The sequence below is a fragment of the Physella acuta genome, unplaced genomic scaffold, assembly GCF_028476545.2.
Source record: "Physella acuta isolate Inbredline_101_S28 unplaced genomic scaffold, ASM2847654v3 ptg000076l, whole genome shotgun sequence".
Taxonomy (NCBI): Eukaryota; Metazoa; Mollusca; class Gastropoda; family Physidae; genus Physella; species Physella acuta.
Genome location: NW_026731596.1, coordinates 468,942 through 485,533, shown reverse-complemented (window position 1 = coordinate 485,533; position 16,592 = coordinate 468,942). Strand labels below are relative to the sequence as shown.

The 16,592-nt window shown below is 34.2% G+C and overlaps 1 protein-coding gene across 1 annotated transcript; it reads right to left on the bottom strand.

The window, feature by feature from the left end:
• Window positions 1-94: 94 nt before the first annotated feature.
• On the bottom strand, window positions 95-13,535 carry LOC131953588 (3-hydroxy-3-methylglutaryl-coenzyme A reductase). The gene is made up of 21 exons (XM_059316828.1): window positions 13,373-13,535; window positions 9,013-9,204; window positions 8,795-8,906; window positions 8,602-8,689; window positions 8,307-8,497; window positions 8,092-8,198; window positions 7,769-7,891; window positions 7,352-7,503; window positions 6,961-7,172; window positions 6,540-6,826; window positions 6,314-6,429; window positions 6,149-6,227; window positions 5,790-5,948; window positions 5,518-5,603; window positions 5,340-5,411; window positions 5,050-5,155; window positions 4,840-4,946; window positions 4,501-4,705; window positions 3,286-3,444; window positions 2,929-3,083; window positions 95-2,839 (listed from the first exon to the last, which is right to left on the bottom strand). The coding sequence occupies exons 2-21, from the start codon at window positions 9,172-9,174 to the stop codon at window positions 2,737-2,739; spliced, it is 2,781 nt and encodes a 926-aa protein (XP_059172811.1). The 5' UTR covers window positions 9,175-9,204; window positions 13,373-13,535; the 3' UTR covers window positions 95-2,736.
• Between the last annotated feature and the right edge of the window lie 3,057 nt (window positions 13,536-16,592).

Genomic DNA, 16,592 nt, shown 5'->3' with positions numbered 1-16,592 from the left:
TAATTTTTAATTCACCAATTTATATACTGAATAGCTTACTTTTATGAAAGTATAAAAAAAATATATTTCAAATAAACCATTTCCAGAAAAGTTGTCAATTGGTTAGAAAAAAAAAAATAACTAGTTAAAAAAGATTGACTATAGCAGTTTGTTCTTGCAATAACTTGTTAAAAATTTAGATTGATGAAATAGAGGAGTCTTTGTTGATGTGACCAGTTTAGATTTAAAAAAAAAACAACCAAAGTAGTCAGACTCTGAAAAAAATTCAGTGAACATAAATTATACACAAATCACAAACAGGTGTCAAAATTTATCCACCTTTCTTGTCTTGATTACAAAGTTCATTTCATGAGTTGTTTTTGATCAAACTTGGCAATGACGTATTTTACTATACAATTACAACAAAGGTAATTTATTTACCCTTATTTTACCAGTCCTTTATACTCTTCAAATGTGTCCAATTAATGTCTTAGGTTGTTAAGCATTTTAAAGCACTTATATTACAGACTGGTATAATGTTACACTAACCGATACAAATAACATGTATTGTGAATATTCTTGAGTAAGTTATGCATATACAACTAATAATGAATCGTCTGATGGTTGTCCTATTACATATTGGTACCTGACTATTTGAGATTCAATTATCACAGAAAAACACTAGCTAACACTAGGGATGGTAGAACTATTTCCCATCCTGGCACAAGTAAAACTAAGTGGAAACAGTCAAATCAGTACAGATGTACAGTACTTAAGTAAAATACAGTTGACTAGCATTAGTCTTGGAACTTTTTTTTTAAATAATCACTATCAATAGCAGATTGCTTTCAGTTTTGGACAAAATGGTTGATTGCAAATCTCTTGTAACAACTCACCAGAGGTGGTGTGTTCACCACGAAAGTTTCATAAAATAACAACACACACACAGAGAAAATACAACTCATCACTTGCTTATCAGCTCTGTTCACAATGTTATTGTTTACCCTATATGTATGCTTTTTATAACAGATTTTATACTTCATAGTTGATCTTGATTAATTAATTCAGGTCAAAAAGTTTACACAATCAGTTGAGTCAAGATATTAAAAAAAAAAACATGCCAGTGTTAAAAGAATGCACCAACTTAGTGTTACTTATAAATATAGAACTGTAACAGGGCTGTTGTTTACCTATGTTCTTCTATATTCCTTAACATATGTTCTTTCATGTTCCATACAGGTAGAATAAAAATATAAAAACAGCTCAGCTTGTTTTAAAATCTGAACTTAAAGTAGTTTAAAAAAGCACAATATAAGCTACACACCCATGACATTATGAAACATGACATCATGCAACAAGAGAGGCTCAACAACACTCACCAATTTAAAAAATTAAAAATTTTATGAACATTTTTACATAGCTTGTAGGTAACATGATGCAAATCAGTAAAACATTTTATGTGCATTAAACAAAATGAAGAATCACTCAGCAATTTAAAAAATTATTTTCTAGTAAATACAAATATTTATATCTGAAACTCTAATGTAGAGGTATAAAATTGTAGATTGTTTAAAATATGAGAACCAGTATTTCTATATGGTTATGAATGCAGTTTAAGATACTAACAATGAGCTGAGACTTTTGGAGAAATAGATGATATTGAAATGCACATTTATAGTTGCCTGCTGTAATCTTCAGTTGGAAGTAAGGTTGACAGGAATCAAGATCTTTAAATACTAGTTTAAAACTATTTTCAAAGTAAATATGGCAACAATTTTAAATAACTTTATTTAAATATGGTTAGCTGATGCCCTATATGTTCTATAAATAAAAATTGTAAATCACAGACACAAATACTAGTAGTAAAAACACTATAACTGTTCTAATTGATGGACCAAAGATCCCTTTGACACAAACATCTTATACCTTCAACCATCCCAAGTAATCTCTCACTTGAAAACATTCAGAACATGCATTAAACATAACAGATTTAAAGCTGATGTGACTGATAAATAAAAGTGGTTAAATTAAATTTATAAATCTAGCTAAACACAACAGACACAATAATACCTGAACATAATTTGAAATGTATACTTTTTTTAGAATCAAACATCAATCAAAAGCTCGTCAGTATAGCAGGGTTAATATTTAACTTAAGTTTTTACATTTCAGCTAGCTCATGAATACAAATAAAATTAAGTATGAATTTTAAAAATTCCAAGTTCAGCTTCATGAGAAGACAAAAAAGTGTGGTCTTGACTTACTAAAATAGTGTGGTACCCATAGAAGGCTTGTGGTCAGAGCTAACAAAATATCTCAAGTGTTCAGAATTATTATCTTACTCATAAAACAATGACTGATAAAGCTGCCATGTTATTTTTGCTCTGTTGATTACTTTTGTTTGAAACCTTGTATAAACACCATTTTTAAAGATAGCTATTTAGATACTGTTGTTAATCTAAAGGTATTTATTTTAAAACTTTATAGATGTTTTTAAGAAAACATTTTATAAGTTTGAAATCCTTTGGTTTTTAATTGCTACTTGAGATAAATATAAACAATAATAATTGATGGAATTATTAAATAAAACCAAAGAATAATATTATTTTTATAGAAAAATTAAAAGCAATGATAACCAGCATAAAAATGCATGTTTTTTAAAATTAATGATGATAACATTTATTCTAATAGTTCTCTATTGTAGCTGTATAAAGTATGTAATGTAGTAATCTAGCTAGGCTCTAGAAACTGGTTCACTTATGAAGCTTTACTGGTGCACATTCCTGCAACAGTTGCAGCATGTTTTAAAACAGGAATGTCTGCAGGCTTTACTGCTGTTGGGGCCATGTTGAGAGTAGATCTGGAACACAAGCACATGTTTTAGTTAGGCTGGCAGGAAGGGCAAGAGTTAAAAGTGAAACAAGAAGTTGAAGCAGATAACATAAGTACCTGTTGTGTTTAAGATGAGACTGGACCAAATGGCCAGCAGCCAGGGCAGACATAAGAGAGAGTTCACCAGCTAGAACTGTGCCACAGATGATCTGAGCCAGACGGCAGGCATTACTTCCTGGTGCCTCATTATTGGAGCCCTTCACACCAAGCATCTACAACACAAACATTCATTCTATCAAACATTTCAACATAATAAAAATATGCCATTTAAAAGGTAAACCAAAGACTTTATAAAACTGCAACTTTAACTCCAGACACAAACATTCATTTTATCAAACATTTCAAAAATTTTAACATGGTAAAAATATGCCATTTAACAGGTAAACCAAAGACTTTATAAAACTGCAAGTTTACCTCCAGACAGGAAGCTTGTGGAGGTAGGATAGTTCCACCACCAACAGTTCCCACTTCAATGGACGGCATGGTGCAAGTGATATGCAGGTCTTCATGCAATGGCCCAGTTGGTTCCATGAGTACCATGCAGTTAGAGCTAGATATATTCTGTGCTGGATCCTACAAAACAAAATTTAAGCTTTGTTAGAGCTAGATATATTCTGTGCTGGATCCTACAAAACAAAATTTAAGCTTTGTTAGAGCTAGATATATTCTGTGCTGGATCCTACAAAACAAAATTTAAGCTTTGTTAGAGCTAGATATATTCTGTGCTGGATCCTACAAAACAAAATTTAAGCTTTGTTAGAGCTAGATATATTCTGTGCTGGATCCTACAAAACAAAATTTAAGCTTTGTTAGAGCTAGATATATTCTGTGCTGGATCCTACAAAACAAAATTTAAGCTTTGTTAGAGCTAGATATATTCTGTGCTGGATCCTACAAAACAAAATTTAAGCTTTGTTAGAGCTAGATATATTCTGTGCTGGATCCTACAAAACAAAATTTAAGCTTTGTTAGAGCTAGATATATTCTGTGCTGGATCCTACAAAACAAAATTTAAGCTTTGTTAGAGCTAGATATATTCTGTGCTGGATCCTACAAAACAAAATTTAAGCTTTGTTAGAGCTAGATATATTCTGTGCTGGATCCTACAAAACAAAATTTAAGCTTTGTTAGAGCTAGATATATTCTGTGCTGGATCCTACAAAACAAAATTTAAGCTTTGTTAGAGCTAGATATATTCTGTGCTGGATCCTACAAAACAAAATTTAAGCTTTGTTAGAGCTAGATATATTCTGTGCTGGATCCTACAAAACAAAATTTAAGCTTTGTTAGAGCTAGATATATTCTGTGCTGGATCCTACAAAACAAAATTTAAGCTTTGTGCTAATAGAAAATAACTTTCATTTTACTTAAGTAATTTTTTATTCTCTAAAAAGTTATTGTCTTTCTGCCTATGACAATGAGCTGGCAAGGATTTTTCATGAAACAATCTCATATTTCAGAAAAATAATTAGTCAACATTGTCAGGTGATGAGGATTATTATTGTTTTAACCATTTCAGTCCTTTTCAATATTCTTTCTATATTTGTTATGGAGTTTCTAAGAAAAATGGAAGCCTATGAAACAAGACAAAGAGCTGCTGTGATATGAAACATGAAGTAATATACTGACCTGTCCAGCAGCAATAAATATGGCTGTAACAATGTTAGAAGCATGGGCATTAAATCCTCCTATACTGCCAGCCATAGCAGAGCCAATCAAGTTTTTACTAACATTCAGATCAATCAATGCTGCTACTGTGGTCTTCAGTGTATTTTTTACAACATGGGACTTTACAATGGCTTCGCAAACTACAGACTTGCCTCTACCCTCAATCCTGTAACACAAACAAGTTAACTATATCCACTACAACAGGTGGTTCTTTTGAATGACTACAAAAGAAATTAATTAAACTTGCATGTGGTTTACTTTAGTGCTGAGATAGGTGCACCAATTGCTGTGTGTACTCACCAGTTAATGGCAGCTGGCTTCTTGTCAGTGCAGAAATTTCCACTGAGACTAATGATCTCCATATCAGGGAACTTCTCCACAAGCATGTTCAGTGACTTCTCTGAGCCCTGACATGAAAGAATTTTACTACTATATGCTGTATACAATAGTTACTAAAAACATACTAGCAAGTAAGACAACACTTAACCACTCAAGTACAGCAAGTCTTACCTTTGACAGCATGTTCATGCCCATAGCATCACCAGTTGTTGACACAAATCTAATGTACAAATTTCTTCCTGCTATTGCCACATGAAGCTTCTTCAGGCGAGCAAATCTGATTAGTATAATTGTTTCATTAGCATGACAATCATCAAATCAATCACAAATTTAATGAACTAGACAAAATTCAACTAAGATAAAAAAAACTATTCTCTAACACAAAATGTTGTTATTAGTGTAAATACAAAGGACAACAGTTTTATTTTTTAAAAGTTTTAAGTTCCAATAAAAATAATCACCTGCTAGTGGCATCAAAGCACTCTTTGACTAAATCAAAGTTGTCATGGTTCTCCAGCCATTGCTTGACTTCACTGGAACAAACATTAAGCCATGTTAGCCACTTATGTCAATATCCAAACAGAAAGACAAATGTAATACACACTATTGATCAAAAAGTTTAAGAAACAATTTTAGTACCTTGCCCTTACTGCTGATGGGAAACGTACAACTGGGCCACGGGTCATGCCATCATTGGTTATCCTACTCCTGACTCCACCACTAAGCTGTTATGAAGACATAGTTACAAAAATGTGGATTTCTTTATTACTTTGTATAATTTGGATTCTTTTTGGACAGTTTAACAGTCATTTATACAATTTTTTTTCCAAAAAAAAAAAAGAATTTGAAAAGGAAATTCCCCTTTAAAAAATGTAAAATGAAGTGAAAGACTGAGGGCATTAGAGCTTTACCTCTAAAGCCCTGCATCCTCTGTTAGTGCTAGCAACTAGACAGCCCTCTGTAGTTGCCATAGGAACATGGTAGCGGACACCATCCAGCAGCAAAGGTCCAGCCACACCAACAGGGACAGGCATGTAGCCAATCACATTTTCACAGCAGGCTCCTTCAACCTTTAAACAAAGATTGCAGAGTTACTCTATTTTGATGTATCAAATGGAAAAAAAACATTGCAGTATTTTTAGCCTACTTTTATAATGATTGTACATTAGAAATAGTTTAAAGAGATAGTGTTTGATATAGTAAACAAATTACATATATATAGGTTATTTAGATAAGGGACTATATTCAAGGGTAAATAAAAAATACTTACATATTTATAATCATAGTGCATGAATGGGAGCTTATCTAAAGCGGTTGTAGAAACTAGGTCAGCACTTAACATCTGACGCCTGAAATGGAACAAGGAAATGAAAAACACCACTGTTTATAGATATCAAGAAAAAAGAAAAAGTGGCTTTATTATCAGGAGACATACCGGATGGAAACTCCTCTAGTATGATCACTCAACATACTCTCCAGTTTGTAGGCAGGGATGTGTTTAGATTTCACCAACATTTTGATCTCCTCGTCTGTAAGAGCTGCAGGTCCAACCTGTAACAAATTGTGGATTCAATCATTACAATTTTTTATATAGAACATCTTGTACACAAAACATGAAATATGAAAATAAAAGTAAACAACAGTTCTGTAGCAGTACTCACATCAGAGTTCATGATGGCAACACATTCTTCTAGAGTTCGAGGCAGCTTGTCATTTTCTGTGTGTGCTTGACTCCAGGGAACAATAGTTCCATTAGCTGACTTGTAATCAGGTACTGTTTCCAAGTCTGTTTGAGTGTCTTTATCATGTAGAGACTTGGAGTTGTCTTCCTTGCTGTCATCCTCAGAGCTGCTGTTTTCATCCATGTCCTGAGAGCCCAAGAAAAAAGCTGGCTTAGCTTCATCTTTCTTCACTGGTTCTTCTTTGGCTACAGGCTTGCTAGGGGTCACTAGAATGGACAAATCATTCACTGATAATCTGTTTGCTCTTGGGCAATCAGAATTTTTTTTTTAAACTACTGGTACCAAAGAAAATCTACTCTAAAAGACAACTGCAAGCTACTCAAGGAAGAACTTAACTTACAGACAGGTTTTACTTCTGGTGCTGGAGCAAGGGCAGCTACTTTAGGTTTTTCTACAGGTTTGTCAGATATCCGGTGTTGGTTATCATGACTAGCTTGTTTCAATAACTTCTGAACCTCCTGGTCCACCTTGTCATCAAAAAAGACATACTTGATTGTCAGAGCAGCAGCCAGAAGTATAGTCAACCCGTATTCCAAATTCAATGTCAAAAATCTGAAGAAGAAATACAAAATTAATGTATAACAAAAAATAGTTTTAATCTAAAAAATGTGTATTTTAAACAAATTATGAAAGAATGATAAAATGCAATTTTCTACATGTTCTATCTGATTTAAGAAGGTAATTTAAATGTCTATTGATAGAAGAGTAGCTATGAGTGAGTATGTTCTGACCTTCCAGCAACAAACTGCCATAAAGGAAGCTCAGGATGAATACGCTTATCAATGGGCTGGTCTACAGACACACTACTACTGTGTCCTTCAGCAGCACTGCTGTCTCCAACAAACAAATGACTGTGGGCATGAACAAGGACCAATCCAGCAGACTGTCATGAGAAAAATTTATTGAAATTGTGTCTATTATGTTTTAACAAGGCATATAGCTTTCAGGAAGGCAATGCTATGACTTAATTCTGATTTATAAATAAACACAATATATTTATTTTAATACAAGTGTTTAAAAATATGTAGTATTCCGGTTAGCTCAAATCAATAATGTTACATTTTTAAAAACAGGTAGATATAAATCCTAATGTTATAAAAATATACTATTTACTAACTTGACAATGCCCTGTCTAACTTAATACTTACCATAATGATTTTTACTCTCTGTGTTACAGGGTTGGGTTTCTTCTCCTCTTCCTCTTTCTGTAGTACTTTGGCTAACTGTTGAAGCTGTTGTAGTGGCTTCCCTTGATTCCTATCTCTTGATATCTATTTATTAAATAAAAAAGGTATGCCAAACTAGTCACAGGTACTCTTTTTAAATTGAATCAGAATATACCAAATTATTTCTAAATGCCTCAATGTAGCATTAAATTAAAAAAAAATATTTAAGCTCAAAACATCTACAAGACATGAAAAAGGTATATGGCAACATAAAGTGGAGATACTAATACAAATGTTGAACTTACTTCCAGCACAAGAGAGAGGCAGGCAGGGTAAAATGTCATGAAGGCCAGGTAGTTGGTGATCACTGACAGACAACCAAAGCAGCACATGGTTTCTAGTTGCTTAACTCCTGAAACACATGGAATTTTGGTCACCTGTGGTATTTGACAGCCACACCCATTGAACTATCAAAACCTGTTAGTTTTGGAAATTGCATAACTTTACCAGAACAACTTACCAGATAGTGTACCCACTCCAATTGCTAATGTTTCCACAAAAGCATCTAAAGTAATTGATGGTCCTATCATAGCCATGCCTCTACCAATATTTTTCTGTAGTTCATCTTGGTTAAGTGCTGTCAGGGAGAACCTGGCCAGTGCACTAGCTTTTGACAGGTCAACCAATAGCAGGAAAAAAGGCAGGGCTTCACTGGGAAAATAATACAGGAGAAAATTATTTCATTACCATACTGAACTTTGGCCAAAAGTTAGGAATATTTTCAGAATTTAAATTTGATTGAAAAAAAGACTTACTTGAGGCCATTGAGGTCAAACCCAATCAAGTTTGCTATAGCAATACTAAAAATGAAACTGGAAAATATTGTAAAGACACCAGCTAGTCCTGTAAAATAAAAACATAAATATAATCAGTTATGTATATATGATCAATATGAATGTCTTAGATTAACATAGTCAAGTAGAGAAAACCTAACTACCAATAACTTACCTAAGAGATATTTGGATCCTAATTTACGTAGATTTCTAAATTGTAGATATATGTATACAATTGCAAGACATCGTGTTAGAGACAGTATAATCATGTCAGAGCTCTTTATTTCCTAAGGACAATAAACAAGTTGAATCAATGGAGAGTCAAGCAAGAAGTGTCTCATGAAAGGTTAATCCCACCAAGTTTCTTTCATTAGATGATGATAACAAACTTACTTCTTCATTCTGACAGATGTAATTCCAACCACACACTTTGCTGTTGATGGCCCACAGGCTCATAGACATGAGAGAAATTGTAATGGTTACTGTAGTGATGAGCACTTCCCATGGGTGACTGGCACACAACTCCCCATGTGCGTGAAACAGGTTGGACAACATCTTTTCTTGTTTAAGTAAATTACACAGGAACTGTACACAAGACAAGAAAGTTATGTAAGTGATGAAAAATATCACCAAAAATTTTCTGATGACAGTACTATAACTAATATCAACTAACAAAACAAAGCAAAAATTAAGTGATGAATGATTCTGTTAAATAACTTGTCATTTCTTTAAAGTCTACTGTACTGTAAAGGACAACAAAACTAATACCAGATCTATTTGGTTCCTGAATAATGTAAAAAAGTAAATGTATTTTTAGATCTTTCTGTGTGAATGTTTGTCTAAACAGAGCTTATTCTGATAAACATATAGCTTCAATTCATTCTATTGGTTTAAAAAACTTAGATGTAGACTAATATAAGAATCAGCAAAAGCCAAGGAATAAACCGGTTACTTCATGTTCCAAATACTTGCCAAAAAGTATTTACTTAGTATAATTGATAAATTACTCAACTAAGGTGACAGTTGATAAGAAATAGCATTAGAAAGAATAGAGTAGTCATTAAACAATTTTCCTGCATTGAATTCATCTTTAGCAGTTGGATTTCTAACTGTTGTGCTGTCTGATTTAACATGTAACATCTATATTTCAAATTACCCTCATATGTAATCATATAGTTCTAGAGATTATGTACAACAGTACAAATAAATACCTGCTCCTTCCCCACAATACTTTGCTGCTAGGTTCTGTGTTAAAATTTAGTTTTTTAATTACAAGTATCTTCATAAAGAGGGACATTTATATATAGGGCTTCTTGAGACATTTAAATTTTGAGTCCAGAGATTAAAATGATATTTTCTTTTAGAATGGCAAAGCAAATATATTTGCATTTTTTTAAAAAAATCTTTGTTTAACTAATTTCTGTATGTGATTAAAATGTAAAAACTAGTTTCATATTGACAACTTCCCATAAGCAACTACAAAAAAAAAATGTAATCCCTACAACTCCAAAAAAGCATAAAGATATAAATAAATGGACAGTAGGATAGAGATAAAACTTCTAATCAAAGACTTTAATTACAGTGACTGAAAATTTTTGAAGCCTATGGAATTCAGATAGCTACATGGGGTAGAAAGAGGTATGAAATACTAAGACAAATTTTTTAACCAAATTATAATACATAGCTAAACACTAATAATCCTGAAGGGTACTTGACAATGGGTCTACAGGGAAAGAAGAAAGGTTAAGATCTAACTAATTATGTCGATTAGCTGTTGTGTTTGTTCACCCATTAAATGACTATAGCTATGTTAAACTAAAGAAAATAATTCTATGGTGGGCTTAATTTATTAGTGGCTATATCATATTATAGAATGTGGACTGGGTATAAGTTTTAGTTACAAGCCAAATTAGTTTTGATTACACAATATAGCAATGAAAATGGTACTTTCTACTATTAACTTAACTAGCTTTATATTCAGTCACTTGGCTATTGGGCAAAATCTGATCTATGCAAGCAATGATTATGAAGTATTTTCTTTTATTTAGGTTGAGGGAGGCTTATGTACATTATAATATTAATTTAGTAAAGCCTATTTTTTTCACTTTCTATTGTATTATTTTTCATTTCGTGTCTAATAACTTATTATTAATACTAGGTCAATTTTTAAAATTGATTAATTATTTATTAAATGCATTTAATTTGAACTAGTCAGTAATTTGTTATTTATATGAAATCCCTGCCTGGCAATCTGAGCCAACATCTTACTTCAAGGGCCTGAATCTGTCTCTGGGAGTCTGCATTGAAAGTCCATGCCTCGCATACATATAAGAAGACAGACATGACAAACAACAGCATAAGTTTGACTTTTTGCCAAATTATGTTTTCTCAATTTTCTGAAACACCAAATGCTCAATAGCTTGCTAAGTGCTGTGGCCATTTGGGCAATTCTCGCTAGGTTCCCACAGCAGATAAAATTAGTGCATAGGTGGTCGTGGACCATTTTTTATAGACCATTTATGTTGTTTGTCATAAACATCTTCTAAGCACTGATTTCTGTTCCATATGCTGTTAAAGTTAATGTTCTTTTCAATCAGTCTACTATCTCTATCAATTCACTTCCACTGGGGAATTTTTATACCAGTGTCCGATAATAGAATCTTCTTTAAAAAAGGGGTATAAGGTAACTGGTAGTTATACACACATTGCTGGCTAATGTCAATGCTAACCCTGTCCCTAACACCAACCCTAGTCCTAATATACCCCTAAATCACATATAAACCTAATTTCTAACCATAAAATTTGTCGAGATTACAATACTACTATCAACCTTACACGCCTTATTTTATGGAAGAGTCTATTATCTGACATTGGTATCTAAAATAATCTAAAAACCTACTTATTTAATTAGGGTAAAAAATAATTTAATAGATCCAGATTCTTAATAATTATAATAAAAAAATTAAAATAATAGGCCTACTTTAGTACTTAGTTATTACTTAGGCCTATACTTAATACTATAACTATACTTAAAATGTGATAGGCCTACTAGATCTAGAATCTAGTAAGTACTAGACAACTAGATTTCTAGATCTAGAATCTACTAACTTAGAACTAGATCTATTACTAATCTAGAATCTGGAGTTAGAGTAGAGTCTCTAGATCTACATTGAATCTACTTTAGACTTTAGTTAGATCTAGAATTGTATAGAATTATATAATTATAGAGATCTAGATACCTAGAGGGTCTAGATTAGATTATTTTAGATCTAGATAGAATCTAGATTAGATAAATTCACTAATTGCTAGACTAGACAGACTAGATCTATATTTCTAGATTAGAATTTAATCTAGATCTAGATCTAGAATTTAGAATCTTTGCCTTTTAGTTTAGGCTAAATTAATAATTATATTAATAATTATTAATATAAGATCAGGATGTAATAAAAATTGTGGGTAATCTATCGTTTTGGGTACGTAAAATCGCCGGCGGCTATTAATGTACGAAAATGTTACCTCATTGTCAAGGCTTTAATAGAAATCTAGATCTATATATTGTGATATGTTTGTGTCAAATATTAGATCTATATTTAAATGAATAATAAACCTAAATCAATGGCAATGGCTAAATATTGTAAATATAGGCTAATATATCAATATAGACTCTAGGCCAGAAATCAAGTTTAAACAGCAGTGTCTGCGAGCAAGATCTGCTATATAAACAGCAGCCATTTGTCTTCTTCTTCTTCTTTCTTCTTCGTTCTTAATTATTAGTGTTGAAGGGGATCGAGATTTATCTGCCAGTGGGTTTGAACTCGAGACTTTGTTCGAATTTATCAACCATGAGCTTTTTGCCGACTCGACCACGCCTCCAACACAATTAAGCGTTACGTGTCAATTGGTTATGCGCCATTGAGGCCATTGACTCCGATTTCAGCCTGCTTTTCTTTTTGGATTTGCTTCCATAGCCTTTGTCCAACCAAGAACAAACTACAAGGCAGCAGTTGTTTAATTTTGGAGTTGTCTCTCCTAGAAGAGTGGCTGTCCCCAGCTAACGAGCCTCATCTGCCCGAGGGTTCGAACTCCAGACTTTTCAGTTTAGCAACCATGAGCTTTACCGACTCGACCACGCCGACCCCATTTGTAAAATAGAGTGGCTTCCCCCTGAATCTCGCGCTATAAGCTTATAAAAAAAACGTAAACATGATGGCTTCTATCTAGTAAATGAGCATGGTTGCATCTGTTGGAAACATCGCTAGAGAATCTAGATCTAGTATTCATTTATTACTGAAAAGTTTTAATTCAATTGTTTAAAAACAGGTACATAAATGAAACAAGGAAACATTTTTGTATTTTAAAAAACATAAATAATCCTCAAAATGTGAAATAATTATTAAAATTTAAGGAGTCACCTGTTTTTCACATTTCTAGTCGCGGACGATTTTAAAACGATAGATTACCAAATTGTATTTCCAGTTCCAATGAAATCTATCACACTAAAATCTTAGTAAGACTAAAATATACCCAGCGGCTTTTAATTTTAGCAGCCCAAGAGCATGATAAATTATTAAATAAATGGCTGGAATGTAAAAAAAAAAAAAAATTGAGGATGGGTAGTTTTATTATTAGATCTAGATTCTAGATCTAGTCAGAGTAGGCCAAAGTCAGACAAATCATCAGACTATCAGAGTCAGAGTCAGAGACTTTAAAATAAATTAACGGAGTCCGGGAAAGATCTACAAACAATACACACCTAAATTTTCAGTCTTGATATATCTATGTGAAAAGAAAATCCTTTGATGAACGATTTAAAAGCAATCAAGTTCAAAAAGTAGCTGTGTTTTTCATTTTCACTAATCTAAAGTCAGCTACGTTGTTTCTAAGCATTAGAGTAAAACAAAGTGTCGCCTCACAAGTCGCATATCGACCGAGTGAGTTTCCAGCTTCATGATTGGTTGGTTTTTTTATAGGCCAAAGTTCACGTATTATAATTTTCATCAAATTTAATTTAGAAATTGGCCTAGTATTTAATAACAACATATCCCCTGTAGTACGCCCAAAAGAGAAGCCAATTTATGTGCTTTCTTTAAGCAGCTTTGCAAAGTACCGATGCTTATTCTCAAAAGAAAGCATATTTTATGCGGCGTCTGTTAGTGTTGTATTTAATATATGTTAAAGGCTGTGCTATATTTAGAAATGCCGGCTTCGCAGCAGGGTCACTGGCCCGAGATGACCCATTTCTCAGTTTTGTAGCTAACCGGTAGGCCTAGATGTAGATCTAGATACTTTTATAACATTTATCACATAAATAGTAAACTGTTTATGCTTATTTTGGTTTATTATGTTGTCTGATTGCAAAGACCCATAGTATATACAGAAACATAAAAATCATATGCATACTCTTGTCTTGCCTGCTTGCATCTCAAAACAGGCAGACTCGGCAACTTAAGTGTCCTTATAACCGGTGCATGAACGATGTTCCTGATTTGCTCGCAGCTTTGCCTCCTTTTAACTTAGAATACTTAACTTCTTAAGGATCGTAGACATATTATAGCGCACACAAAACTTCATTAAAGGCTAGTGTTTATTCCAGTCATCTTCCAGGGTGGGAGTGATTGCACTGCTCACCCACAGGATCACGCCCACCCCACCACCCAACGAAATTTTAAAAACTAAAATGAAGGAAAATATAACACTTACACCCCCCGCCCCCCCCCCCTCCCACCCCGAAAGTTTTAAATGCACCGGAGAAAAATGTCTGAACCCCCCCCCCCTTTCCCAGAGCGTTTAAGTCAAGCGGGGTGAGGGGAGGAGGGGTGTTACTAAGTCGACAAACATCCACATGTTGTATGTGACGTGTGTGTGTGTGGGGGGGGGGGGGGGGGTGGGTGGGTGATCCCGGTCATATATCCAGTTAAATGAATATTTTCTCAACCACCAGCAAATTCAAATTGACCCCCCCCCCCCCCTTTACAAACATGGCAAGGGGACTTACTAAACTGCAAATTTAGACGACATACTCTCCCACTCCCCTCGGAGTCGTCCATAAATGACGTCACACTCGTAGGGGGAGGGGTCCTTAATTTTGTGACGGTGTGTGATGAGGAGGGGGGGGGGGGGGGTTCAGATGGTGCGACGTCACACTTTTGCATTATAAAAAAGCAATGTTAGAAAACGAAGTTTAGACGTTATTTCGCGTTTTAGAAAACTGGTTTAATAAATTGGAATAGGAATTGATTAAAATACTCTAGTTTGACAATGTTTTAAAAAAAAATTCAACTGCAATTTTGAGGGGGGGGGGGGGAGGGGTTGTAGGCTGAGGTATGACGTCATTTTAGGGGTGGGGGGGAGGGTTTGTAGGCTGAGGTATGACGTCATTTTAGGGGTGGGGGGGGGGGGTCTGGCTTTTTGTGACGATGTATGACGGACGCAGGGCCGGCGCTACCTATAAGGCGAACTAGGTGGTCGCCGAGGGCGCTGTCCGTAGGGGGCGCCAAAATGGGTTTGAAAAACAAATTGAAAGTTTGAGGGGGGGGGGGGGGGTGCAAATCGAAAGTTTGAGGGGGTGACGCTTTTAAGAAGTTTTGCCTAGGGCGCTAAATAACCTGGCGCCGGCACTGGACGGAGGGGAGGGGGGAGGTAAAAATCGTCCAAAAAAGCGTGACGTCATTTATGGATGACCCCCTCCTAGAAAATTAATTGAATTTAAAATATTTTTTGTTGCAATTTTTCCACTGTTACGTCTTCGTAATTTAATCTCATTATGTCTAATTAAAACTTCTGTGTCATCCTTTTAATGAATTGTTTTCGGCCTGGCAACCTCTGCACGCTTGCGCATGCTCCACCCTCAAGTGGGATATTCGGCTTGTCTCCCTTGACGACCCAGTGTTAACATAGTGAATCGTCTTCATCTTATCTAGATAACGTCACATAGTTCTGTAACTAAAGGTTGTCAGTACTGACTCTTTGTCCATTGTAGTCACTCTTCTACCGCCGATGTAAAATGTACCTTCAGCAGTTTTCAGTACAATTGAATAGAGTTTAGCAAATAATTTGGTATTGTTATTCAATATTATAAAATCTTTTAAAATATCGATGAATGAAAAATACATTGTTTTTTTTTTAAATTACAAACTTTTGTTTCGTCAATTATTTTAGCCTTGTATAAACTTAAAATGTGTTTTATATTATATTGACTGGGCGTTAATGTCCAAGGGATTTATGTACATGTACTTGTCCTGACACCAGGAATAAGCGCAATAATAATTGCTACTGTGAGGCTTTGATAACGAGTACATGGTCTTGTCGGACATCCTTGGTAAGTTCAACTGATCTTACACATGTCATCTCGTGGTTAAACTGATCTAACACATGTCATCTCGTGGTTAAACTGATCTTACACATGTCATCTCGTGGTTAAACTGATCTTACACATGTCATATTGTGGTTAAATTGATCTTACATATGTCATCTCGTGGCTAAACTGATCTTAGATATGTCATCTCGTGGCTAAACTGATCTTACATATGTCATCTCGTGGTTAAACTGATCTTAAATACGTCGTCTCGTTGTATATTACCTTTTATTTGATCTAGATTCTAGAGATAGAAATATGTAAGTAAGTTTGTGTGTGGACTACGACATTTGAAAACACAAACACCAATATGCAAGACATTACAATACACAACAGAATAACTCAACACACAACAACACGATAACACAACACACAACTACACGATAACACAACACACAAAATCACGATAACACAACACACACCAACACGATAACACAACACACAACAACACGATAACACAACACACAATAACACGAGAACACAATACACAATACACAACAACACGATAACACAACAACACGATAACACAACACGATAACAGAACACATAACAAACAATAAAGCAGAACACGATAACTCAACACCCAACACCATACAATAACACAAGACAGATTGGGGCG

Excerpts from the sequence above, each read along its gene's own strand:
- LOC131953588 (XM_059316828.1), bottom strand. The coding sequence starts at position 9,174 with ATGTTGTCCAACCTGTTTCACGCACATGGGGAGTTGTGTGCCAGTCAC. Across the intron at positions 8,907-9,012 it reads ACATCTGTCAGAATGAAGAA|GAAATAAAGAGCTCTGACAT; the intron begins GTAAGTTTGTTA and ends TATTGTCCTTAG. Across the intron at positions 8,690-8,794 it reads AGGATCCAAATATCTCTTAG|GACTAGCTGGTGTCTTTACA; the intron begins GTAAGTTATTGG and ends TTTATTTTACAG.